The sequence below is a fragment of the Bos taurus genome, chromosome 4 (genome assembly GCF_002263795.3).
Source record: "Bos taurus isolate L1 Dominette 01449 registration number 42190680 breed Hereford chromosome 4, ARS-UCD2.0, whole genome shotgun sequence".
NCBI classification, from domain to species: Eukaryota; Metazoa; Chordata; class Mammalia; order Artiodactyla; family Bovidae; genus Bos; species Bos taurus.
The window spans coordinates 40,097,273-40,123,755 of NC_037331.1; the positions used below are offsets into that span (position 1 = coordinate 40,097,273).

The 26,483-nt window shown below is 36.6% G+C and overlaps 1 protein-coding gene across 3 annotated transcripts in view; it reads left to right on the forward strand.

Moving 5' to 3' along the window:
* Window positions 1-26,483, forward strand: part of SEMA3C (semaphorin 3C) — a 207,955-nt gene that overhangs the window by 157,555 nt on the left and 23,917 nt on the right. For all 3 annotated transcript variants that reach the window (XM_024990627.2, NM_001101082.1, XM_059885534.1), the window contains exon 13: window positions 25,060-25,148. In XM_024990627.2, coding sequence (XP_024846395.1) covers window positions 25,060-25,148 — 89 coding nt within the window. The remainder of the gene's footprint in view (window positions 1-25,059; window positions 25,149-26,483) is intronic.

The window sequence follows — 26,483 nt, forward strand, 5'->3', positions numbered from 1 at the left end:
TTTGTTTTTGCTTTTTTGTTCCATATATAAGTGAGAGCTTAGCATAATGCCCTCAACTTCCATCCATGTTGTCACAAACAGCAAGATTTAATTCTTTTTATGGCAGAATAATATTCTGTTGTGTTTTAAACCACACTTATTTTTCCTTTTTTAAAAATGAATTTTGAATGAAGTTAAGTTGCTTTACTTTATAGTGTTGTTAATTTCTACTGTATAGCAAAATAACTCAGCCATACATACACATGTATCTCTTCGCTTTTGGATTTCTTTCCCATTCAGGTCACCACAGTTAGTACGTTAAGTAGAGTTCCCCAAGAAGAATGGGAAATTGAGATTACGGCGTATACCCTATTGATACTATTCTGTAGAAACCATGTAGCTGTAGACGGACACTTAGGCTGTTTCCATGTCTTGTCTCTTGTGGATACTGCTGCAGGGAACATGCGGGTGCAGATATATTCTACTGTTAGTGTTTTTGTTTCTTAAAGTTGGACTCTGATGCCACATTCAGGTTGTTTTTTCATGAAAGTCTACATAAGATATACAGGTTTCATGGGTGGAATTTTCTAGTCTTTAAAAATTGTCCAACAATGTTCATTTAGATAGAAAGCAGTAAGAAACATGCCTTTGCACAAGTTCTTTGACTTTTTTTACTACATAAAAAGTGTCTGGCATCTTTACTCGGACATTTTTATATTGGTATTTAAACACTTGTGTCATTTTCAAAAACAGTTTTTAGGCATATGTTTTTAATTGTAGTGGGAAGCTCCACTAATCACTGCTTACAAAGCCACATAAGTCTCTTGAAGATTGTATTCTAATAGGAAAATTCATGCTGTGAAATGCCTCTGCCAAGAGCGTCTTTCTGGATAGATGGTAACTCACTTAACCATTGAACCTAATCCTCATGGTTATATCAGATCACATTGTAATTGATTTCAACTTACTTGAAACTCTAACAAACAGTATATCGTTATGAAATATATTTTCTACCTGAGTAGATCTTGAATTTCTGGTGAAATTTCTTCAAAAGAAAGTTCTCTATGTTTGTTTGCTACTGAAAGTGAATAAAATAGCCTTTTCTGAAATAGAAGTTGGGAGAATCATGGTTCACTATTCCCAGAATTTCTTAACTTTCTGTATCTAAATGCCTTAGGAAGGATTATAGTATGTCTTTTGTGTTGTCAAATCCCCAGGTACCAAATAGCCCTTTAGTTGTTATTAATAAGTAATGATGCTTCAATTATTGCCACAATTAAGCAAGCTTCTCTCATGGCTTCCCTTTTCTCTGGATCTTCATGAAGAATTAAAGGGAATTTGATGAAGATATTGGTTGTCAAAAAAGTTGCCATAGGAAAAACTTATGGGACAGGTCATTGGAATGCAAACAGGATATCTTATAACTGTATCCACTTTGAATAATAGGAATGATTTGTAGTTCACAGAACTTTTATGGTAGTTGTGCAGGCTGAATGCTCAGTAACTTGCTGCTGCAGCTGCTGCTGCTAAGTCGCTTCAGTCATGCCCGACTCTGTGTGACTCCATAGACGGCAGCCCACCAGGCTCCCCGCTCCCTGGGATTCTCCAGGCAAGAACACTACTGGAGTGGGTTGCCATTTCCTTCTCCAATGCATGAAAGTGAAAAGTGAAAGTGAAGTCGTTCAGTCATGTCCAACTCCTAGCGACCCCATGGGCTGCAGCCTACCAGGCCCCTCCGTCCATGGGATTTTCCAGGCAAGAGTACTGGAGTGGGGTGCCATTGCCTTCTCCGTCGATAACTGTTACACTTAGTCTACTATAGTTTACTATTCTGGCTGAGGTTGAGAGGCTGGTATTCTGGCCTTCTACTTTTCTGGGACTGCCTGATTATTTTTTGTGTACTGTGAGCTGCCACAATAAACAAACACATACATACATAGGTACATGTACAAGTCAATAAATGCAATGAAGGGAAGAGGAAGGGAGGGAGAAATAAATTTTGTCCTGTCGTCTTTTATTTCTTAGTTTGCATTATCAACGTCTAGTCTGTGGGTGAGATAGCCCACAGCCTGCTACAAATATGGTCTATAAGCTAAGAATGATTTGCATTTTTTAATGACTGAAAGAAAAATGGCAAGAAGAATATTACATTAGCAGTGAAAATTGTAAGATTTTTAGATTTCAGCGCCCACAAATAAAGTTTTATTAGAACACAGCCACATTCATTCATTTACATTTATCTGTGGCTAAGTTTGTGCCACAAAAGAGTTAAATACTTGCCAAAGAGACCACTCAGCCCATAGAGCCTAAATTTATTGTTATTTGACCTTTAACAGACAAGGTAATTGTAGAAAAATTAAGACTTCTGAAAGAAGCTATTGTCTAGGATGTAGCTATAATACAATAATTTATAATGATGCTTAGTATAAAAACATCTTCTTTAATCTCGAGTAAAAAATGTCTTGTTATATCTATTAAAATTTAAACTAGAAACCATGTTCCTTGATTATTTTGCAATTCATTACGGCTACTATGCTCCTAACAAGGAACACAGGTTGAAATAATGTATTTTAAAATCAGTGCATTTTAAAATCTGGTAGTATTATTTGATATTTTGTAGAATTTGGGGTTTGGGATTTTTTTTGTTCGTTTTTGAGATTAATTTTTACTGTTAAGATGATGGGTATTTTTATGCTCCTTAGTCTCTTTTTTCAGTCTTTAGGAAAGACTATAAAAGAGCAGGCAAGTATTCTCATAGGATTAACATTTCTGTTTTAATTTTGCCACCTACTGCTTATATCCAGGCTATTTGTTCAAAGTTGATGATAAAGTACAGTGAAGAGATTTGCCTGTTTTCTTTTTGCCTCTGGAGTTATGAAAATAGTTAAGTGTCTGGGCCAAGTTTAGACACATTTTGTCAAATTTACATTTTGAGCACTAAATGTGAATCAGAATGACATGTGGTTTCTGATGAAAGAGAGAGTATTCTTGTGAATGGATGTTAGAGGTTTAGGATGATTTAATGCCATTATGATTTTTTAATGTATGGTCGATACATGTAGTGCTTTGCCAAAATTCTTGTATAGTATGTACTGTTTCATGCTTCGTACTAGCTTCCGTTTAACTGGATGATTACTAAGTTTGACTGTTGGCTCCAGTAGGTCCTTTGAAAATGTGGAGATTTGAAGTGTGTGCCACATGTGTGACTAAAGCCTTAATATGTTTGCCTTGCAGCATTACAGGATCACTGCCTTTATGGTAACTAATCTGTTCTGACAGTCACATCTTTTGAAATGTATACCTAATGAACTGCAGAACTAGGCATTTTGATTTTTACAGAACTACCTAAACTAAAAACACCCAAGATGTAAAATGTGATAGCTGGAGCCATGCATTTGACTTCAGAAAAGACGACTCTCAGTTGTAAACTGTGCGTGTCAGTCACTCTGAGGATAATGTCTACACTTCCCCTTTGCTTAGAAGTAAGGAACAAATCCCTTTGTAAGTCACTGGTTTTTAATAACATTGTGGTTCACTGCTTTCCAAATCAGAATCTAGAAACATCTGAGAGTTTACCAAGGATTCTACAGGGATTGTCACAGCAGGAAATACTAATAGAACAGAGTGGAATGATGACTGAATTGAAAGGGGAAAGATGATAAATTATGGTGTGATGATTGCTTGATCATGTAGAAGAGTAGCAAAGGCAATATGTGAAGAGAAAAATATGCAAGAGAGCCCAGATAGTGGTTGTTAATCTAGAGACAGATGTTCTTATTTAAAGTTTATTTTAAAAAGACAGTTTACTAAGAATAAATATATGATAATTGCTGAAAATATTTTTCAAAAAGCATAAGTCTTTTCCTTTAAGCTACTCTTCAGAGATACATTTTATTAAAGATCGTGTGAAATCTCACATAATCATTATATAAATTTTGGTGTTGCTAGTTTGCCCAAATTACTCATTTATCTCTTTAATATGCTACTTCTTATGCAAATAAGTACACTTTTTCAAGTTTTTGAACTATTTTATTACTAGTTTAGTGATGCTAATTAAGGTTATTTACAATGCTTATCTTTTGCCAGGTATGTTATTGAATCTCATCCAAAACTTATAGTCACCCTGTGAGGAACTGTGAGAATGTAGACCCCATTGAGAGCAAGGATATTTGTCTGATTTATTCATTGGTACATCCTCAGAATAGCACATCACTCAAAGTTGTCGTGTTCTTGCCTAAAGAATCCCAGGGACGGGGTTGCCTGATGGGTTGCCATCTATGGGGTCGCACAGAGTCGGACGCGACTGACGCAACTTAGCAGCAGCAGCAGCAGCAAAGTTGTCACTCAGTAGATATTCTTTGAATGAATGAGTGGATGAGTTGCACTTATCCTCCACCATGTTTAAACTGAAGCTCAGATAACTGAAGATCACATTGATATTGAGTGTATGATACAACCAGAATATAACCTTTTGGTATCTGATTTCACATCAAGAGCATTTATCCTCTTCAAGTCAATTACCTCATCTACCATCACCACTTTATTTACCTTTTATGAAGTTAAGGTAATTTCATTTTGTTGTTGTTTGGTCACTAGGTCGTGTCCAACTCTTTTGCAACACCAGTGGACGATAGCCCGCCAGGCGCCTCTGTCCATGGGATTTCCCAGGCAAGAATACTGGAGTGGGTAGCCATTCCCTTCTCCAGGGATCTTCCCAAACCAGGGATCAAACTCGCATCTCCTGCATTTCAGGCAGATTCTCTTACTGCTGAGCCACCAGGGAAGCCCCCATTGTCTCACTTTACTGTGAATTAAATGTTTCCTTCACATATGTCAGGAGATATGGCTGACGTGTTGACATTCAACATTAGCTCAGCACTGCTTTGTTAGAATAACATCACTCACTTTTGCCCATCCACACATTGTCACCAAGTCGTACGTGTGAAAGAGATACATCTTACAATGTGACAGAGAAAACCTGGAACAGACTGGATTTGTATGTGAATTAACCAGTTAACCTGTGAATCTCGTATCTTTTTATGTCAGCCGCCATGTATTTAGGGTTGAAGGAGGTAATATTTTGTGGGGAGAGGTGAGTACTAAAATGGAAGAGTAATTCATCTCACTTTTTGATGTATTACTAAATCTTTGTGCATTTTAAAACTTGTGCCTTTCAGCAGGTGCAATGGCCATGATATGCTCTTTATTACTGGTGCTTTTACTATGTATTCACTGATATAAAACATGTGCTGCTGCTGCTAAGTTGCTTCAGTCGTGCCCGACTCTGTGCGACCCCATAGACAGCAGCCCACCAGGCTTCCCTGTCCCTGGGATTCTCCAGGCAAGAACACTGGAGTGGGTTGCCATTTCCTTCTCCATGTGCAAGCAAACCTAAATCCTGTATGTTGCCTTCATTTTAACCCTCACTTTTTCATGAATGTAAGAAAAATTTCTAACCCAAAGACATTAACTTATAAAGTCTTTTGTCTGTGTTTTAATAAGAAATAATCACACTATGTTCTTGTTCTTGATGCACTGCTGAGTTTCCCTGAAGCAGACTTAGCAGCCTTTGTCCCTTGGAGAAACTCTCATAGCCCATTACTCAGCCTGGCCAGCCCTCTCTATGTGACTACCTGAGGAGGTACATATCCAGGTGTCAGTTGTGGGGGTGGTCTTTGTTGAAAGTGAGTTTTGTTTTATCTTGTTTTTAAGTTTTATGGAACTGAGAAAAGTTTTTAAATTGTTGAAAATGAAAAGAGAGATTTAATTTAGAATATGAAGTGTAGTGTGAATTGAACAAAAAAGGCTTGAAAGTGGATTTTCTGAGGTGAGTCTGTTATTAGAGTCATAAATGTTTTCCTTAGTTGTATGCGTATTTTCTCTTTCACTAATGTAGTGAGCACAATAATAGGCCCCCAAAGGTCATTTCCTAATCCGTGGGAACTGCTCTGTCTGCTCAGGGTCCCACAAAGCCACAAAGTGTAAACCAGACTGCATTCCTTTCTGGAGTTCAAAATCTTTTCCAAACTCACACAGTATTTGGAAAAATTAAGTTCCTTCCTGATGCAGGGATGAGGTACTGCCTTTCCCTGCCATTGTCCATTCAAAAAACACCTGTTTGCTCCTTCTGTCTACTAAAACAGAGTCTCATACAATGTAGCATAATTGTGGGATTGACATACTACCGATTTAGCATTATTCTGTGGTTTTAGAAGCAAGTCACACATCTACTCTTATTCAAGAGGAGAAGTTATACAAAGGGGTGACTTAGTAAGGCTCTTCTTGGAGTAGGTCAGTCAATTCCCAGATACATTTATGTAGCTAGCTCCCTTTGGCATTGATAGGGAGGATACATTACAGACAGAGAAAAAAGGCCGGTTAGGAGACTTGGTTTTTTTATAGGCAAGAAATGATGAGAGCCTAAATTAAAACAGGTGCTAGAAGTCAGAGATTGAGAGGGATTATCAAGAGATATTTATGAATAGGAAAGGACCTGATAATAACTAACTTGATTTGGGAAGAGTAGGCGGATGAAAAAAAAAGTGCCTAGGGTGTTTTGTAAATATATGGTCTGTCACAAGGATGAAAAGAAGTACCGTTCATTGAACAAGGGAACATAGAATCAGCAATCAGATTTGGAAAGTAGTGGATTCCTTTTGAAGGGCACACCTGTCCTTTCCTATGACCTGTTATGATTAGAAGCTGAATTTACCACCTAAAATACATTATCTCATCAAAATCTCATAGCAACCGAATGAGAGAGAATCATTATCCCCATTTTAGAACTGTGTAAACTGAGGCTTTGGTAATTAAATGGCTAGCTTATGGTTGTGAAGCTATTAGAAACAGTAACTAAATTCCAACCCAGGTCTGTCTCCCACTGAGTTAGAGATTCTGTGGACCGCTCAGATGGATAAGTCAAAGAGGGTGTTGTTGTGGATACACTTCAGCAGAGAGGGCTGTGCTAGAGATGCAGATACAGAAGTCATTAGCAATATAGGTGTCAGCGGAATCCTTGACAGTTCTTGAGGTCACTCTAGGAACTATGCAGATAAGGATTTAACTCTGGGGAGCTCATTTAAAAGGTAGGAAAAGTAAAGATTATCTACTAAGAAAATAGAGAAAAAGTGATCATAAAGTAACAGGAAAATAAGAATTAGTATCATGGTGACCTCGAGAAAAGAGAATAGCAGGCAGGAAAAAAAGCCGTGGCCAGGATCATCAGATGTGACAGTTCTGTCCGAGGGCCCTTGTAAGATGTTCCTTTCCTCGTTAGCCTGTCTTCTTGAGGACCAGTGAAGCTTGAGAGGAGAATAACCATTTCAGTGGAAAGAATGGGTTGTGAACAGGAGGAAGTAAGAATGGGTTAGCATGAGCAAGTGTATTGAGAGATGACTAAATGAAGAGGGAAACCTCCTCTTTTTACACGAGCACCCAAAAACGTAGGCAAATGTTCCAGGCCACCTTCTCTATGTGCTTTAGTCTTTGCAAACTATTGTAGAAACACCCATCTTATGGTAAAACTGGTGCAGAAAATAAACTAATTAATAGTGACCATAAAATCCATTAATCTCAGATGAGTAATTCTTTCCGCAAATTTTAAAGGATTAAATAGAAAGAGTTAGCTCCTTGCATTATTGGAAATTTAGTTGTTTCATCCTGTGTCGGTTCTATAAAACCTGGCATATGACATACACTTCTCCATTGTCAGAGAAGGCAATGGCACCCGACTCCAGTACTCTTGCCTGGAAAATCCCATGGATGGAGGAGCCTGGTGGGCTGCAGTCCATGGGGTCGCTAAGAGTCACACACGACTGAGCGACTTCACTTTCACCTTTCACTTTCATGCATTGGAGAAGGAAATGGCACCCCACTCCAGTGTTCTTGCCTGGAGAATCCCAGGGACGGGGGAGCCTGGTGGGCTGCCATCTATGGGGTCACACAGAGTCGGACACGACTGAAATGACTTAGCAGCAGCAGCAGCAGCATGACATACACCTGCATGGAAGTCCATTTATTTTAAATTGATATTGTAAATAAAACATCCATAATACAATACAACAAAGGACACTGAAATGTAATTTGTACATTTTGGTAATTTACACAATCCTAAAACATTAATGTTAGTGATTCCTGAGACTCTATTTGAGTATTCTTTTTAGCTGTGTCTCCAGGAAATAATTATAATAAGCCATATTTTAATGGAATATCACTTGGTCTAATATTAGATTTTTTTTCTAAATCATTATAGGGAAAATTAGCTTCTAGAACCAGAACATATTATACTGTAACTTATTAAACACATTTTGTTACATCAGATATATCATTAACAGATATTTTGCATGAGTACAGAAACTTTAGTTGAAAAAATAATCAAATCAAAAATTTTGAACACGTGTACACCTGTGGCAGATGCATGTTGATATATTGCAAAACCAATACAATATTGTAAAGTAAAAAAATAATAATAATAAAATTAATAAAAAACTAAAAAAAATTAAATGGCACATTTTCCTGTATTCTATTTCTTGGTAAGTCCCAACTAAATCAAAGCTTATAATTTAGTCACTCCTTATAAAATTGTCAGTTCAGTAAAATAATTGGTCTTAAAAGTTTGCCCTAGAAATCTACTTCTCCATTAACTTATCTAAATATGTACCTCCCAAAGCTTTCCACAGCAGTAATGGATGCAAAGCATGTGTAAAATCCTAGCTCCTACACGTCCTAGCTCCTACACATGGTCGTGTGAAATGGGAAATTTAAATTCCCAAAGATATTCCTACAATAACCAATTCCAATTATGTTTGGGATTTCTCCTAAACTTTGTTGAAAACAGAATAACTTTTTAGACTAGGCTAAGGATTAGGCAACATTCTTTAACTTCAAAAGACCTATGTTTCAATCCTGCTATGTACCATCTGCCAGTTTTATGCCTGGGAGCAAATTATATAACATCTCTAAGCCTGCTTTTCTTAATTGCACTACTTTATGGATGTATTTTAAAGATTAAATGATGATGTGTACAAAACTTGGAGTGTACTGCCTAACAATTGGTAAGCATTTGACAGGTACATATATATATGTATCTATACAGTATATATATATAAATTGACATCAATCATACTATCTATGAATATAAATATACATATATATATATATTTGTGAATACACAAGTATTTTTTAATTCTGTTGCAAATTCTAATGCCATTAACTAAAATAAGCAGTGAACAAAATACACAAATGTCTCTTTAAAGTTTGTATTCTTGTGGAAGGAAACAGGCTATGAATAATATGTGCATAATTATTTTACAGCATTACTTAAATTTGAGTACACTGTATTAGGAAAAGTAGAAAGGAAGCAAAGCCTTTAATGACAGATCATAGATGAATCTGCCTGGTATAAAAGAACAGTAGGTAATTTATGTAACAGAAAAAGACTCACAATAAGGAAGGACAATTTCAGAACACTAAGAATAAAAGTGTACTCTTTGTAAAGTTCATAAGGAAGGTTTGTATAGGATTTTGCCTTTGATCTTGAACAGCCTTGTCAGATTTGTAAAGCAAATACTGTATCCACATTTTATAGAAAAACACAAAGGATTACCGGAGGCGGGTTTGTTCAAGTTTACACCATTTTCAAGTTTAAGACCAGAATAAGAATAGTGGACACTATTGCAGGTTTGGGGAAACAGGTATATGTTCTTTTCAGTAGTAGTGTGGAGATTGCCATTAACTGGGCTGTTAATGAGCGATGTTTATCTACTCCTGAAAGCTAACTGCAAAAAGAGAACCATCATAGAGCACAGTTACACTTGTACTAAGCATTCAGCATATGGTAAAACGGTACTAATTTATTGTATTCCTTCTCATGTAAATGGCGTTAGGCAGACTCAACAGGAGTGTCTTGAATTATATAGTAGCTTTAGTAGGTCTAATTTTAAATACTTACATTCTACTTTATCTTTTTTAGTAATAACCAGAACATGATTTCAATCTATAGCTTGACTTAATTACATCTCAAATTATTTTTTTATTGCTTGAGCTAAATGTTAATTTTTTAATCAAGAAAATAATAGGTGAACAAAAAGAAAAAGGAAGAAAAAGCAAGCCTAGTTTATATTCCCTAATATGAAACTAAATGTATTTCAGTGTTCAGAAGTATGTGAATAGGAAAAGGTAATATACATATATATTAATATATTAGGTAAAATGGCTTGCACAACCTTGGATCACAGTGAAGTCCGTAGTACTGTTGCCATAGTGAAACATAGAAATCCTCAAACCAAGTATAACAAATACAGGTTATAAGTAGCCTTAGGTAAGTGCAGGTCAGATTTTGTGACTAAAGTAGTTCAAGTTAGGACAGATTTTACCATCAAAGCAATTAAAAAAAAAAAAAACTTGAAATTTAGAGCTGCAGAAAAAAGATTATAAGCCCACATTAAAAATACAGTGTAACCCCCTACTTATATAGAGGGATTATAATATAAATATTTTATTTTTTTTACTCTGTAAGATATCACAAATATCTTTGCTTGACATATTTTGGGGAGAAGGGAGGAGTATTTTATTTTAGTATCACGATTCTCAGAAATATTGTTATTTACATTTTCTTACAGATTTATTGGATCACAAAATTGGAAAACACAGTTGTAGACTGATTTTACATGTGGTTTGACCAGGGCCCCAGCTTCTTTTTTTTGGAGTTTTTGGCTCTGTCCTCCTTAGCTGGGGGCAGAGTTAAGCTTTGTTCTTAGGTCAACTTTCTCATTTTTTCAAATGGCTGCAGAAATTCCAAAACATATCTACAGACCAATCAACCCTGATGGATAGAGGTCATATTGGATTTTCTTTAATCTTCCTATGAACCTGTGTTTCTATTTTTTATTATTTCCATTCAGACTAAAAGACATCCTTTAGCGTTTCTTCAAATGTAGGGAGTCTGCAGGCAAAAAAACTTCCAAGCTTTCATTTATCTAAAAATGATTGATTTAATCTTATATTTTTAAAGAATATTTTCACTGGATATAAAATTATGGGTTAACATTTTTTCTTTCAGAAATTAAAAAATGATTATTTCTTTATCTTCTGGTTCCATTGTTTGTGATAAAAACACAATGCCTTTTTTCTCTGGCTGAATTCAGAGATTTATTTCTGTAAATTTTATTTTCAGCAATTTAAATATGATGTGACTTTTATATCTGTTGAGCTAAGATCTCATGGAATTCCTAATCTACAACATATTATTCTTCATTAAATTTGGGAAATTTTCAGCCATTCTTTTTTCATATCGTTTTTTCTTCCCCAGTCTTCCCTTATTCTCCTGTCAGAACTCTAATTACATGTACATAAGACCATTTGATGATGTCAGCCATGCCCAAAAGACTGTTTTAATTTTTTTCTCTATGTTCTTGCAACTGGACAATTTATATTGATCTGGCTTCAAGTTCACTGACTTTCTACCCCAAACTGCTATTGAGTCTATAAAACTGATATTTTATTTTAGCTATCATAATTAAGTTCTAAAATATCTATTTGACTTTTTATAGTTTTTATTTCATTGCTGAGTTTTTCATATCTTTTCATTTATTAAGACCATGTCTTCTTTTCATTATTGTTTTGCTTTTAATTTTTTAAACATAGTTATGATAATCTATAATAGCTGCTTTAAAGTTGTTGCTTACTAAGTTCAGCATCTTGGATAATTTTACTTCTTTTTCTTCCTGAAGACCATCCCCTGTTTCATCCATTTTTTTCTCTTCCTCTCTCTCTCTCTCTCTCTCTCTTCATGTACAATACTTTTTGTTGTTCTTGATTCTGGACACTGTAGACAATACCTTGGCTTTAGGTTCAAGCATTCAGTTATCAGCTGATCACCTTGAATTTGTTAAGACTTGATTTACTCTGTTAAAATTCTAGTGCTCAAGTAAGTCACTCTAATTTAGCAGGACACAAACTCCAAATTCTCTCCCTTGTATGTGTTTTCAGATCTTGGTTACAAGTAGTGTCAGGACAGACTTAAAGTACGTCTTAACTCTAGAACGTGGCACTTATTCTTATAGCATCATCTTTTTTGTGTATCAGCTGGATACCAGAAGTTCTAACAAGGTGTCAGTGTGATCTGTATACTCTGATAGAGCCAGAACTACAGTTTAATGCAGCATTGCCTTTCTCCAGAGCTGCTGCACCCATAATTTGTCTGTTCCATACTCCTAATAGAAGCTGCAATCCATTAAGCCTTGGGAGTGTCATCCTGCAAATATATAGCCCAGGAATCAACTATAGACCCAAAGGAGATTTCCACGTGGCCTTCTAGAAGCGCTTTTCTGGACAGCTTCCTCTCTTGATACTGTGTGCCCTAAATTCTCATACCTGCCTTCTCATCTCAGTGAGATGGCTCTGCTCTACTTGGATGCCTGCTCTCTGCACCTCTGTTGAAAAATTGTTCCCAGGTAGAAGGTGGAATAATCATGAAGACTACCTTGTGAATTTTTTTCTTCTTTTAGTCTTTTGCTGTCAGTTATTCATTACCTAGAAAGTATTAGCTCTATAATTCATCCAGTTTTATAGTTATTTCTTGCAAGAAGGATATTCTACTCATTGCATCATGACCAACCACCATATTGCCCCCCAGAAAGATTTTTCAAAATGCATTTCTACCAAAAGTGTATGAAAATACCTGTTTATATCCATACCAGCTCTAGGTTTAATATTATTTTAATGTGTGGAGATTAAGTAATTTTTTAAAATATCATGTATATAGATCTATGTACTTTTAGACATATGTACTTTTTCATATATGTATACTTTATATACTATATATATACTTTGATTTCCAAAATACCTGAAACTTTTTATTATAATTTTGCCTGGGGACTCTCCCAGAATATTTAAGTATATTCCAAATTAGTCATTAGTTTTACATATTCATAGAAAGTGTTATTTTAGCTGAAATTAGGTAGAAAAAAAAATCCATAGATATTTGAAAATTAATTTAGCAGCATTTTTGGCAATTACAGACAGCTACCAAAAAATAAAATATGTTAGAAAGAATTACATTGTTCATCTTCTGTGATTTTCAAATGTTTGAGCAGATATATATTTATTTTTAAAGCTTATTTAAATTAGCACTAAATTTAGATTATTTAAAATTAGCTTATTTAAAATTTAGCACTAAAATTTGCTTATTTAAAATTAGCACATTTTATCTAAAAATGATAAATCTGTGATCTGACATGTAAATAAACATCTAAATTTTTTTGAAACTAATTTTTTGAGTGAGGTGGACTGAATACCAACCACACTTTGAGAAACTATTGGTAAAATAGGACCTGATTTCTAAAAGAACATGAGTGGTAGGTGCTTGGGAGACAAATGAAGTTATAGTATAAACAAATAAACTTGAAAGTCACTGAATACTATATTTTCTTCACAATGAAGAAAGGTATTTGAACAATTCTGAAAGGTCCTGGAGTAAAGAGCAAAGAAGCCTATTTAACTTAGATTAATCTAGTACTAAGGATTTCCCAGATGGTGCAGTGGTAAAGAATCCACCTGTCAGTGCAGGAGACACAAGAGACACTGGTTCCATCCCTGGGTCAGGAAGATCCCCTGGAGTAGGAAATGGCAACCCACTCCAGTATTCTTACCTGGAAAATTCCATGGACAGTGGAACCCCGTGGGCTACAGTCTGTGGGGTCGCAGAGTCCGACACCACTGAGCACACTGCACACAATTACTGTCCAAGTTTATTTACTCTACAAACTTTTTAACATTATCACACTCTGGGAGATGCAAAATAGAGAACATTTGTTGATACAGTCTCTCCAAGGACTTCCCATCAAATAAAGATATTTGAGATGACTTTGATGATTAAGTAGGGCTCTAACTACCCAAGAGCTGAAGCTACATGTGTCACCATCACAGCATTTAAATTGCCTATTGAGTGAGAAAAGCTCTGCTAAATGTGAGAAAATGTGCTAGATGACCTAGTTTAAGAATATATACATATGTGCTGCTGCTAAGTCATTTCAGTCGTGTCCAACTCTATGCGACCCCATAGACAGCAGCCCACTAGACTCCTCTCTCCCTGGGATTCTCCAGGCAAGAATACTGGGGTGGGTTGCCATTTCCTTCTCCAATGCATGAAAGTGAAAAGTGAAAGGGAAGTCCCCCAGTCATGCCCGAGTCTTAGTGACCCCATGGACTGCAGCCCACCAGGCTCCTCCGTCCATGGGACTTTCCAGGCAAGAGTACTGGAGTGGGGTGCCATTGCCTTCTCCGATCTCCTGATTTACTACATATAAAGGTAGTAAATTGGGGGCATACATGAATAGAATCACCACATCTTAAAGATGTATTCACTAAACTCCTAATAGAAATTTTATAAACTTATGGTTCAACTTTATTCTCAAGTTTTAAAAATATATTAATACTATAAATACTAAAAATACTATTTTAAAAATACTATTAAAAGCATATAGCAGCAGGTTGATAACCTAATTGGAAAAAGAAATCTTTTATGAGTTTATACTGTAACTAATATGAACTAAAGGAGCCAATCTGTAAGATCTAATTTAGAGATTAACAATGCAAGATTTCTTATCATCATATTATCTATAGAGGGTTCATTTACTAAACCGAGCTTTTGAAGTTCTTTTTTGGGGGGAGCTTTAAAATATATTTCTTAAATTCAGTATACAAATTGATGCAGAAAACTATAAATAAATAAAATAAAAAGTATTTATCAAATATAGCAATTTTTATCTTTAATAATACTAATTTTAATTAATAAATATTAGAATTGATTTCCCGGCAGTAATTTACCTCTGAAGTCATGCAGAGGGCTACTTGACATTTAGGGACACTATGGTGAAGATTGAGAAAAAGCAGGAAAGAATTAAGTATTTGACTTTGGAATTTATGTTTGTCTTTACTAAATTGAGTGAGGTCCGTCCTTACCTGGTACAAACTGCTAGTAATTCTGAACACCTAGAATCAGATTGGCCATGTAATTTGCAGGGTATGGTACAACATGAAAATCCAGGGCTCCTTATTTAAAATTATTAAGAATTTCAAGGAGGTGACAACAGAGCATTAAACTGAGTATGAATCCTTCTGACCACAGAAATATGTGTGACTGAACAAGTCTAACAACCATGAAACCAAACCTGATTGGAATATTTTTACAGAATAACAACCAGGTATACGAAACTGACTAAATCTGATTAAGGAGGCAGAGTTCTCCTAAATCCCCAGGCAACCAGAAGCCCGGTGGCAAGCACGCAGTTTGGCAGAACAATTTCTAGGGAAACCTCTAAGGACCAGTTTAGATGAGACTCAGTAGATAGATACACACAGGACTGTTCATAACCTGCTGGTAATGAGTTTTTTTATACTATGCTATAAATACAAGCTGTTCTCTTATCTGGAGACTGTGATAATTTTAAAGATAATATTGCCATCATCTCTTGCACTATAAAGAAAAAAAAACTCTAGATGGTATGCAATATATAATACAGGAAATAAGTTTATAATACAGGGAAAAAAATTGGGAAATTTTCTTAAAAGATTTAATGAAATAAAAGAAAATTAAGAGCACTAATATGGGTTGATGGATCTACTGTGGTATCTTTGTATATAAGTTTATATTATGCAGCTCTCCTATGTGTCTTGCTTGATTCATGTCACAGTGCTTTATTGTTTTGAAGGCATGCCTATTATGTATATCTCATAGATAAGACAGTTGGTCTTCAGAAAAAGTTGTGACTCCAATAATGTAAAAAGTTTAGTTAGTGGTCGAGCTAAAAATATCTTGCCCATATTGAGGGTATACTATGTACTAGACATCTGATAGAAACATCTGAATGCAGAGTTCCAAAGAACAGCAAGGAGAGATAAGAAAGCCTTCTTCAGTGATCAATGCAAAGAAATAGAGGAAAACAACAGAATGGGAAAGACTAGAGATCTCTTCAAGAAAATCAGAGATACCAAAGGAACATTTCATGCAAAGATGGGCTTGATAAAGGACAGAAATGGTATGGACCTAACAGAAGCAGAAGATATTAAGAAGAGATGGCAAGAATACACAGAAGAACTGTACAAAAAAGATCTTCACGACCCAGATAATCACAATGGTGTGATCACTCACCTAGAGCCAGACATCCTGGAATGTGAAGTCAAGTGGGCCTTAGAAAGCATCACTAAGAACAAAGCTAGTGTAAGTGATAGAATTCCAGTTGAGCTATTCCAAATCCTGAAAGATGATGCTGTGAAAGTGCTGCACTCAATATGCCAGCAAATTTGGAAAACTCAGCAGTGGCCACAGGACTGGAAAGGGTCAGTTTTCATTCCAATCCCGAAGAAAGGCAATGCCAAAGAATGTTCAAACTACCGCACAATTGCACTCATCTCACACGCTAGTAAAGTAATGCTCAAATTCTCCAAGCCAGGCTTCAGCAATATGTGAACTGTGAACTTCCTGATGTTCCAGCTGGTTTTAGGAAAGGCAGAGGAACCAGAGATCAAATTGCTAACATCTGCTGGATCATGGAAAAAGCAAGAGAGTTCCAGAAAAACATCTATTTCTGCTTTATTGACTATGCCAAAGCCTTTGACTGTGTGGATCACAATAAACTGTGGAAAATTCTGAAAGAGATGGGAATACCAGACCACCTGATCTGCCTCTTGAGAAATCTGTATGCAGGTCGGGAAGCAACAGTTAGAACTGGACATGGAACAACAGACTGGTTCCAAATAGGAAAAGGAGTACATCAAAGCTGTATATTGTCACCCTGTTTATTTAACTTCTATGCAGAGTACATCATGAGAAACGCTGGGCTGGAAGAAACACAAGCTGGAATCAAGATTGCCGGGAGAAATATCAATAACCTCAGATATGCAGATGACACCACCCTTATGGCAGAAAGGGAAGAGGAATTAAAAAGTCTCTTGATGAAAGTGAAAGAGGAGAGTGAAAAAGTTGGCTTAAAGCTCAACATTCAGAAAATGAAGATCATGGCATCCGGTCCCATCACTTCATGGGAAATAGATGGGGAAATAGTGTCAGACTTTATTTTTCTGGGCTCCAAAATCACTGCATATGGTGACTGCAGCCATGAAATTAAAAGACGCTCACTCCTTGGAAGGAAAGTTATGACCAACCTAGATAGCATATTCAAAAGCAGAGACATTACTTTGCCAACAAAGGTTCGTCTAGTCAAGGCTATGGTTTTTCCTATGGTCATGTATGGATGTGAGAGTTGGACTGTGAAGAAGGCTGAACGCCGAAGAATTGATGCTTTTGAACTGTGGTATTGGAGAAGACTCTTGAGAGTCCCTTGGAATGCAAGGAGATCCAACCAGTCCATTCTGAAGATCAGCCCTGAGATTTCTTTGGAAGGAATGATGCTAAAGCTGAAACTCCAGTACTTTGGCCACCTCATGCGAAGAGTTGACTCACTGGAAAAGACACTGATGCTGGGAGGGATTGGGGGTAAGAGGAGAAGGGGACAACAGAGGATGAGATGGCTGGATGGCATCACTGACTCAATGGACGTGAGTCTGAGTGAACTCCGGGAGTTGGTGATGGACAGGGAGGCCTGGCGTGCTGTGATTCATGGGGTTGCAAAAAGTCAGACATGACTGAGCGACTGATCTGATCTGATCTGATGTACTAGACATCATACTAAGCAGTTTCCATGTGTTATTCATTTAGATTTGTTAGAACTTTTTCAACAGAGAGTGACTTTGTTTACACTTTACTTGAACTAGCTAAAAATAGTAAATTTTTGTGTGCTCCACTGGGAAATGTAGGAGGCAGCCTCAGATATAGCTGAGTTTGTGCTGAAGTGATGTCTTCAGGAATTTATCTCACCATCTTTCAGCTCTGCCTTCCTCCTTATTGTTTGTTCTCAGATGGAGTCTGTGCCTGTGGTGGCAGGAATGACCTCCAGATTTACAAGCCTTTACTAGTCCTGATCTCAGATGGAAAGAGGCTCCCACCTATCTAATTCTCAAGAAGGGCTAAGCCTTGACTTGTTTCTATGCCCACTCCTGCATGAATCATAGGGGCAAAGACATGTTCTAATTGCACAGACCTAAGTCGTGCATCTCCCTGGGGCTGAGAGATACTCCACTCCTTAACTGTGCAGATGGAGAATGAGAGAGGTGTTGTTTCCAAAAGTTGTCTCAGGGTGCTATTTCCAAGAAAGGGAAAGTGATTCTGGATAGACTATAGTAACAGATACCCATTACAAAATTTATCATTGTAATTTATATTTACACACAAGCAAACTGAGGCTTAAGGAGAAAAGAAAGATACTCTGCTTCACTGTAACTATATTGCAGGCATGATGCTTTTCACGAGGAAATATAAGGTATTGTATATCCCAGTCCTTCAGAACAATAAAAAAATTTATGTTGTGTATGTTCAAGGAATGACTACCTCCAGATGGAAGACATTTGTTAATTGTATTATCATCTTCAAGCTAATAGATTCAGAGATGACTTTATGTAGACATAAGTAATTGGGAATTTTATAGATATTCTGGAATGCATATTTTCTAAATGACTAACATTTGGTGGGAACCCACTATTAAAGAATCATTATTTTAAAAAGCAAATTTTAGACTTTGAGCTCTTGAGACATCAGTAATATTTTTCATAAGCCGATGAGTAAAAATTGGTGGAAGACAACCTAAATCCATTTATTTACTTAGTAGTGAATGATTTAGCCCAAGGATACCTCAAAAGTATCTTCTGTATATGGAACTGAGGTTTTGTGAATAAGTTTGGAAAAGAAACTAGAACTGTCTACCATACATTTTGAGAGAAATTATCCAATTAACCTGGGCCAGCTTAGAGAGTAGCTGTGAGGAATTTCATGTATATTGGCTTGGTTCCACAACTGATTGAAATGACAAATGAGCACTCGACCGCTGATATGTCCACCAAGCAATGGTTTATGGTGTGCCTTCATCATGACTACGTTGAACCAAATTAAATCTGTCTCTTGAAAATCTGAACTGGAGACTATAGGAGTCAGGTAGTTTGTAAGAGGAGCAGAAATACAAACACATCTAGAGTGGAGCCTTGTCAATGTGTACACCCTGGAGCTGAGATCTCTGTTTCTGAGATTACAAGTACTAGAGATCCTGACCAGTCACCTACGTTTGTTGGTCAACTAGGAAAACTACTGCTGTGTCTTTTAAATAGTCCCATCTCAGCAAGGTCTGCATAGTGGTGAAACAACTGAATAGTCACGTATAATTCTAAGCATCACAGTTTAAATAGGATAATCCCAAACTGCAGGGTGTTCAGAGAATGGCAGGTAAGAAGATCTGATTTTTGAGTTTGAAAAAGACCTACTTGAACGTAGTGTTCATGCTTAGACCAGAGTGTGGAGGGTATAAAGATATACTCAGAGAGATCTGAGAAAATGATTGAGTACTGTATATTCTTGGCAGCTGTAGAAGAAAGGCAAGCAGACTCTTTACCATCTGAGCCCTGCAGAAAAAAGGCCAATGAATAAAACAGACAGGCGGTAGAGCTATTTACACTCAACTTTGATGGACGTGAGTCTGAGTGAACTCTGGGAGTTGGTGATGGACAGGGAGGCCTGGAGTGCTGCAATTCATGGGGTTGCAGAGTCGGACATGACTGAGTGACTGAACTGAACTGAATGAAGACATTTTCCAACCTTTTGCTGACATGTGAAAACTGATCTTGGATGATAAAATTGTAGTGGTAAGAGATTGTAGGCAAGGTTTCATTGGATAATTAGATATTCTTCAATTTAAAGAAACTATTATTGTCCAGTTTTATAAAAACTTTCTTTTTTAGAAAACTAGACTAATTGTCAGAGCTGAACTTACCATAAACTTTAGAGTTCCTCATTTGTAACTGGCTTCCCTGGTGGCTGAGAAGGTAAAGAATCTGCCTCCAATTCAGGAGACATGGGTTCTATCCCTGGGTCGGGAAGATCCCCTAGAGAAGGGAATGGCAACCCACTCCAGTATTCTTGCCTGGAAAGTCCCGTGAACAGAGGAGCCTGGCAGGCTACAGTTCATGGGGTCGCAAATAGTCAGAGAGGACTGAGCGACTTAACACTTTCACTTTCACGTTTTAAGTGTTTGGGAAAAATCCAAACAGCCCTCTTTTTGTATTTATGTATTATCTTACTTAAAATAGGGCTTCCCTGGTGGCTTAGAGGGTAAAGCGTCCGCCTGCAATGCGGGAGACCCGGGTTCAATCCCTGAGTTGGGAAGATCCCCTGGAGAAGGAAATGGCAACCCACTCCAGTACTCTTACCTGGAAAATCCCATGGACGGAGGAGCCTGAGAGGCTGCAGTCCATGGGGTTGCAAAGAGTCAGACAGGACTGAGCGACTTCACTTTCACTTTCTTAAAATAGTCCCCCTATTATAAAAGTTCAAAGTCTCATAAAATCTGAATTGTTAATAGTGATGATTCTCACAGGATTTAAAACTATTCCATTCATATTTGAATCCACAATTTGAATGACTATTCTAATTTATGTATATGAAAGCTTTATTATGTAAAATGAGAACAAATGTGTTCATTTGTGACACACTAATGAAAAAGGAACCAGTATAATGAACTCTGGAGCTATGCTACCTCATAAAGTGTCAATTCAAGTATAAATATGCAATAGTACAGGAATTAAAATGCATATTTATTTCCTGGAACAATGTATTTTTATCATAGATCCAGGCACACAGTAGGCATCCATTAAATATTTGTTTCTCTATAGGGATCTTGCATTTCTATGATTTTTTTTAAACTTAATTTTGCAATAGAAACTGATATTTATATTACTGATATTTAATATTTAAATTAACTGATTTTTTGGTAAGAATTTCAGATAAGTTGATGCTTTACTAGGTAGAAAATGTATTTTTATCTTTTAATAGTCTCTCAAGGGAAATCTACTCACATTAACAGTAAAACAAAAAAGAACTAAAATAGGAAAGCAAACAATAAATAAAAGTAATGTTCTACCTTTCATCACAAATGAGTCAAAAGTAAGTTTTTGCTTCTCATTAGCCCATTTTTATAGCTGTTCATTGTGCTATATTTTGTAAATGGCTGGAATAAAATATGTTTGTTATAGGTTTTGGTTTTTTTTTTTTTTCAGAAGAAATGATTGTTTCTGTAAAATAATGTTCTCATACCCTGAAGAAGGGGATGGCTACCCACTCCAGTATTCTTGCCTGGAGAATTCCATGGTCAGAGGAGCCTGGCAGGTTACAGTTCAAGGGGTCAAAATGAGTCGGACACGACTGAGCAAATAACACACTTACACAGTTACTTAAAACATTAGATAAAAAAAGTAGTCAGTTCTCTCATTTGAGAATACTTAATAAAATTATTTTCAAAGCTGATAGCTTTGGCTTTAATCAAGATTCCCTTTCATGCAGCTTTATTTGGGATTGTGCTCAGTTTCCACTCATAGCTTCTGCTCAGTCTCCACTCAAGAAGTGGTCATTGCTGTCATGTGATGGACAGGGAGGCCTGGCATGCTGCAATTCATGGGGTCACAAAGAGTCGGACACAACTGAGCAACTCAACTGAACTGAATTGAGGATGACACTGGTCCTTGCAAGCTTCAGCCGGAAACCATAAAACTCTGTTGTGACTTAAAAAAAATAAAAGTATGATCTTTATGATAACATGACCTAAAACAAAGATAGTTTTACACCCTAATTTTTCACCTACCCAGTCACACAGACACCACACACACACACACAATATCACACAAATCCTTCCCTAGGTGTTATAATTTCAAGGCTTTAATTTTAGGGTTTTTGGTATATACTATTCCCATAGAAGTTTGCACTGTTCTTTGTGCCAAATTGTTAACAGAAACTAGGGAATACCTCCAAGCGCCTTCATCTATTTTCAGTTGTGGTGTGTCTCTGAACCATATGCCTAAATGTTGTTCCACTTCCAGTTTATACCTGCAGTAATTATCTTCCAAGAAACTAGTACAAATTGGTACAGAACTAATTCTAAAGAAGTTAATCGATGAAACAGAGAAAAGTCCAGGTTTCTTAATTATATCTAGAGCCTACAAATCTTTAGGATTTTTATGTATTTTTAAGTATGGCTTAAGAAGTGAATTTTGTATTGTAGAGTGTAGTTTGAAACTTTAACAGGTGCTTAAACTTTGTATACTTGTAAAGGTCCAAGGATTGTTTGGACAAAATCTCTTAAGCCTTATTTTTCTGTATAAACATCATTATTATTATTTAGTAGGTTTTAATTTTTTTAGTTGGTAAAATCTTAGAGTTTACTTTTTATTAAGAATTATTTTATTGTACAGTTAGATTCATAAAGTAGAAATTATAAATAATAAATGGAATTTTTATGTCAGAGTAATGCTTAGATGTGAGGTTTGGGACCTGTAGTATTGGTTTCAAGTTTTTTCTTTTAAGTGAAAGTCACTCAGTCATCTGACTCTGCGACCCCATGGACTATACAGTCCATGGAATTCTCCAGGCAAGAATACAGGAGTGGGTAGCCTTTCCCTTCTCCAGGGGATCTTCCCGACCCAAGGATCGAACCCAGGCCTCCCGCATTGCAGGTGGATTCTTTACCAGCTAAACCACAACGGAAGTTCATCACTAATAGATTCCTAATTGTTAAGTCCTGTACGACTCTGTTCAAGTATCTCTTCTTAGTGACATTTCTCAACAGAATTAAAAGATGCTTTAGTGTCTGTTGATGATAATGCACCTGTCAAAATTACAAATTCACAGTGACATGCTCATACTTTAAGAGAGTCATGACTTGATATTCACAAAGCAACTCATTAGTTATTTTAACAGGAACATATTTTGGTAAGAAAATATATTTTTACTTTCTCAAAGGACTCACAAATTTACTTTAACCTCACATTACCAAGTTGCAACTAGTTTTTTTTAAACCTAAAATTTAAGTGATTGGTAGAATAACATAATTATATGTTTAGAAAATGCTTACGTTACAGATGAAATTTTCTTAACTAAATTTTTTGACATAAGGAACATTTCTGTATATATTATATTTACTTAGACATCTTCGTTTTGGCAGTCTCTAATTGAGAAATTAGAGACCTGGGTCTCCTGCATTGTAGACAGACGCTTTACAGTCTGAGCCACCAGGGAAGTCCCAATTGAGAAATTCAGGTACTTTCTTAAGATTTAGTAACATTTATTTTTGGCTGCCCTGGGTCTTAACTGATGCACTGGCACTTTCTGAAGTAGTGGCAAGCCGGGGTTGCCTTTTGTTGCAGTGCTCAGGCTTCTCATTGCTCTGGCTTCTCTCGCTGCGGAGCATGACCTCTAGGGTGTGCGGCTGTCAGCAGTTGCCTCAGTAGCTGTGGCCTGAGGGCTTAGTTGCTCCATGGCATGTGGGATCTTCCTGGACCAGGGATCAAACCTGTGTTGTCTATAGTTGCAAGCAGATTCTTAACTTCTAGACCACCAAGGAAGACCCAAATACAAGTACCTTTTTATTTACTTAAGTTTATTTGACCCATCTAATTTGAAACTTTCACTATAGTTTAAATATTCTAAAGAAACATGCCCAACTGAAAACAATAATTGTGAAAATCATAGAATTGTTCTATGAATCAGTTCACTCACTCAGTCGTGTCCGACTCTTTGTGACCGGACTTCCCTATCCATCACCAACTCCCGGAGCTTGCTCAAGTTCATGTCCATCAAGTCGGTGATGCCATCCAACCATCTCATCCTCTGTCGTTCTCTTCTCCTCCCACCTTCAATCTTTCCCAGCATCAGGGTCTTTTCCAATGAGTCAGTTCTTCAGTTCAGGTGGCCACAGTTTTGGAGCTTCAGTTTTAGCACCAGTCCTTCCAGTTAATATTCAGGACTTACTTCCTTTGGGATTGACAGGTTGGATCTCCTTGCAGTCCAAGGGACTCTCAAAAGAGTCTTCAACACAACAGTTCAAAAACATCAATTCTTTGGTGCTCAGCTTTCTTTATGGTCCAACTCTCACATCCATACATGACTACTGGAAAAACCATAGCTTTGACTAGACAGACCTTTTTCGGCAAAGTAATGTCTCTTCTTTTTAATATGCTATCTAGGTTTCTCATAGCTTTTGATCCCCACATCTAAAATAAAGCCACAGCTATGTTTCTGCTTTTAAAATTATTTTGAATTGTGAGTGAAACATTTTACTTTGTCTAAACTCTCTGCAGCTACAGATCAAATGCCAATTTCTAGTACTAGTGATTTACAAGACAATTATTATAAAAATGCATTCATAATATTTTTTCTATAATAATATTTTTTAAATAATAATTTTTTCTCATAATCAAATCATTATATGTCAATGTTAACAGAAATATGAGACTGTCACTTTATATTGTTGTTTAGGAGGAGTAATATTCTTAAGGGCTAAACTTAAAGTTAAGACTATTTCACATACTTGGTTTAGAAACAGAACTTTTGACTTCATAAAACATTTGGACATTCTTTTCTTCTCTCATAGTTAAATGGCTTTACTGCATACGTGCAAAATGTAATAAAATGTTCCTATTAATTCCTTTTGAACTGATCTCAATTTAAACATATGAGACTTGCAGTGAAACAAGAATATCGCAAATGGTAATAGCTCAATGTATACAATCTCATTTTTGATGGCTAAGTAATTATATAGCTTCCCTTGTGGCCCAGCTGGTAAAGGCAATGGCATCCCACTCCAGTACTCTTGCCTGGAAAATCCCATGGATGGAGGAACCTGGTAGGCTGCAGTCCATGGGCTCGCTCAGAGTGGGACACGACTGAGCGACTTCACTTTCACTTCTCACTTTCATGCATTGGAGAAGGAAATGGCAACCCACTCCAGTGTTCTTGCCTGGAGAATCCCAGGGACGGGGGAGCCTGGTGGGCTGCCATCTATGGGGTCGAACAGAGTCGGACACGACTGAAGCGACTTAGCAGCAGCAGCAGCAGCAAGTAATTATATAAATAATATTGTAAATTGTTAAGCCAGTAGTCTTATGTCTAAATGCCTTTGTTTCCTACATCTCATTGTTTCTTTCTCTTAGATCGGGGTACTGTGCAGAAGGTGGTTGTTCTTCCTACTAACAGCTCTGCTCGCAGTGAGCTCATTCTGGAGGAGTTGGAAGTCTTTAAGGTTTGAACGTCTATTCTGTTATCCTCAGCACATGCATGATAAATGGAATTCTGTAAGCTTATGACAGCTTGGGAGGAAAAAAAATGGATAAAAGATCAAATAAATGAATGTTATAAATTTTTGAGAGTAGAAAATACCAGATAAAATGAGAACTATAGAACAAATATTTTTCTGAAGTCATTTTTTACATTTCAAGTTATCTCAAAATAAAAAAAATAGTATTTTAGCTATCATCACAACTTGAAGAATTTTGATGTCATCATTATTTTTTTTAAATATGGTCAAGGTCTAGACTATCTGCCTTAAAAGGGCTTTTATCATTTGCCTCACAAGCCACTGAGACCCACATAATTCCACATTATTGATTGTTAGAAAAACTTTCTCATATTTTTTTTGCCAGGAACTTCAAGAAAAACTGCTTTGTTTTCTCTTGTTTTATTGCTTTCAATTCAAATGTCACTCTAGTTAAGTAAAATAAACATTGTTGTCTCTTTAAACTTAGAACTTCATGTTCTGTCTTGAAATTGCATTGTTTATTCTCTTTGTCCTTGAATTTGGGATAAAAAGAAATGAAAACACAACAAAAAAAGGCACGTAGAGGAAAATTCAGGCCAGGTGACGCTAGTGGTAAAGAACCCTTTGCCAGTGCAGGAGACATGGAGACGAAGGTTTGATCCCTGGGTCGAGAAGATCCCCTGAGGAGGTCACGGCCACCCATTCCAGTATTCTTGCCTGGAGAATCCCGTGGGAGCCTGGTGGGCTACATAAGGTCACAAAGAGTCAGACATGGCTAAGCAACTTAGCACACAGGCACACATGCGTGAGCCTGGAAAATGGTACATGGTGTCCTGAAAGCCCTTCTCTCCGTATTGATAGTTCAAACCATCCCTCTTACCTGCATTTGGAAAAATGAGTAAAGCACAGCCAGAGTTTGAAGAAACTTTGGTATGGAATTAATTCTACTGCAAACTTCTATTTCTGACTAAACTCACTAAGAAACAATGGTCATGGACACTAAAAGACCAGAGTGAGCTTGTACTGGAGTAAAAACAGCATTTCAAAACCCCTCAGTGCAAACTATTGCTAATCCAGAAAGTTGCCTTGCTCAGTTGACTGAACTCAGAATGTATTAATATATGTTCCCACAGTCACCAAATATACTGGATTTTAAGCACATAAGTAACTAGGATACAATGATGTTAGATTATGCTAATACATTTTAAATATGAAGAAATATTTTTTAAAAAGCAAATACAGAATCTGAGTAATTCTGGCAATTTCCCATTATGTTATTAAAGTTAAAATTTTTAATGTTAGACTAACTTTGGCATCAGG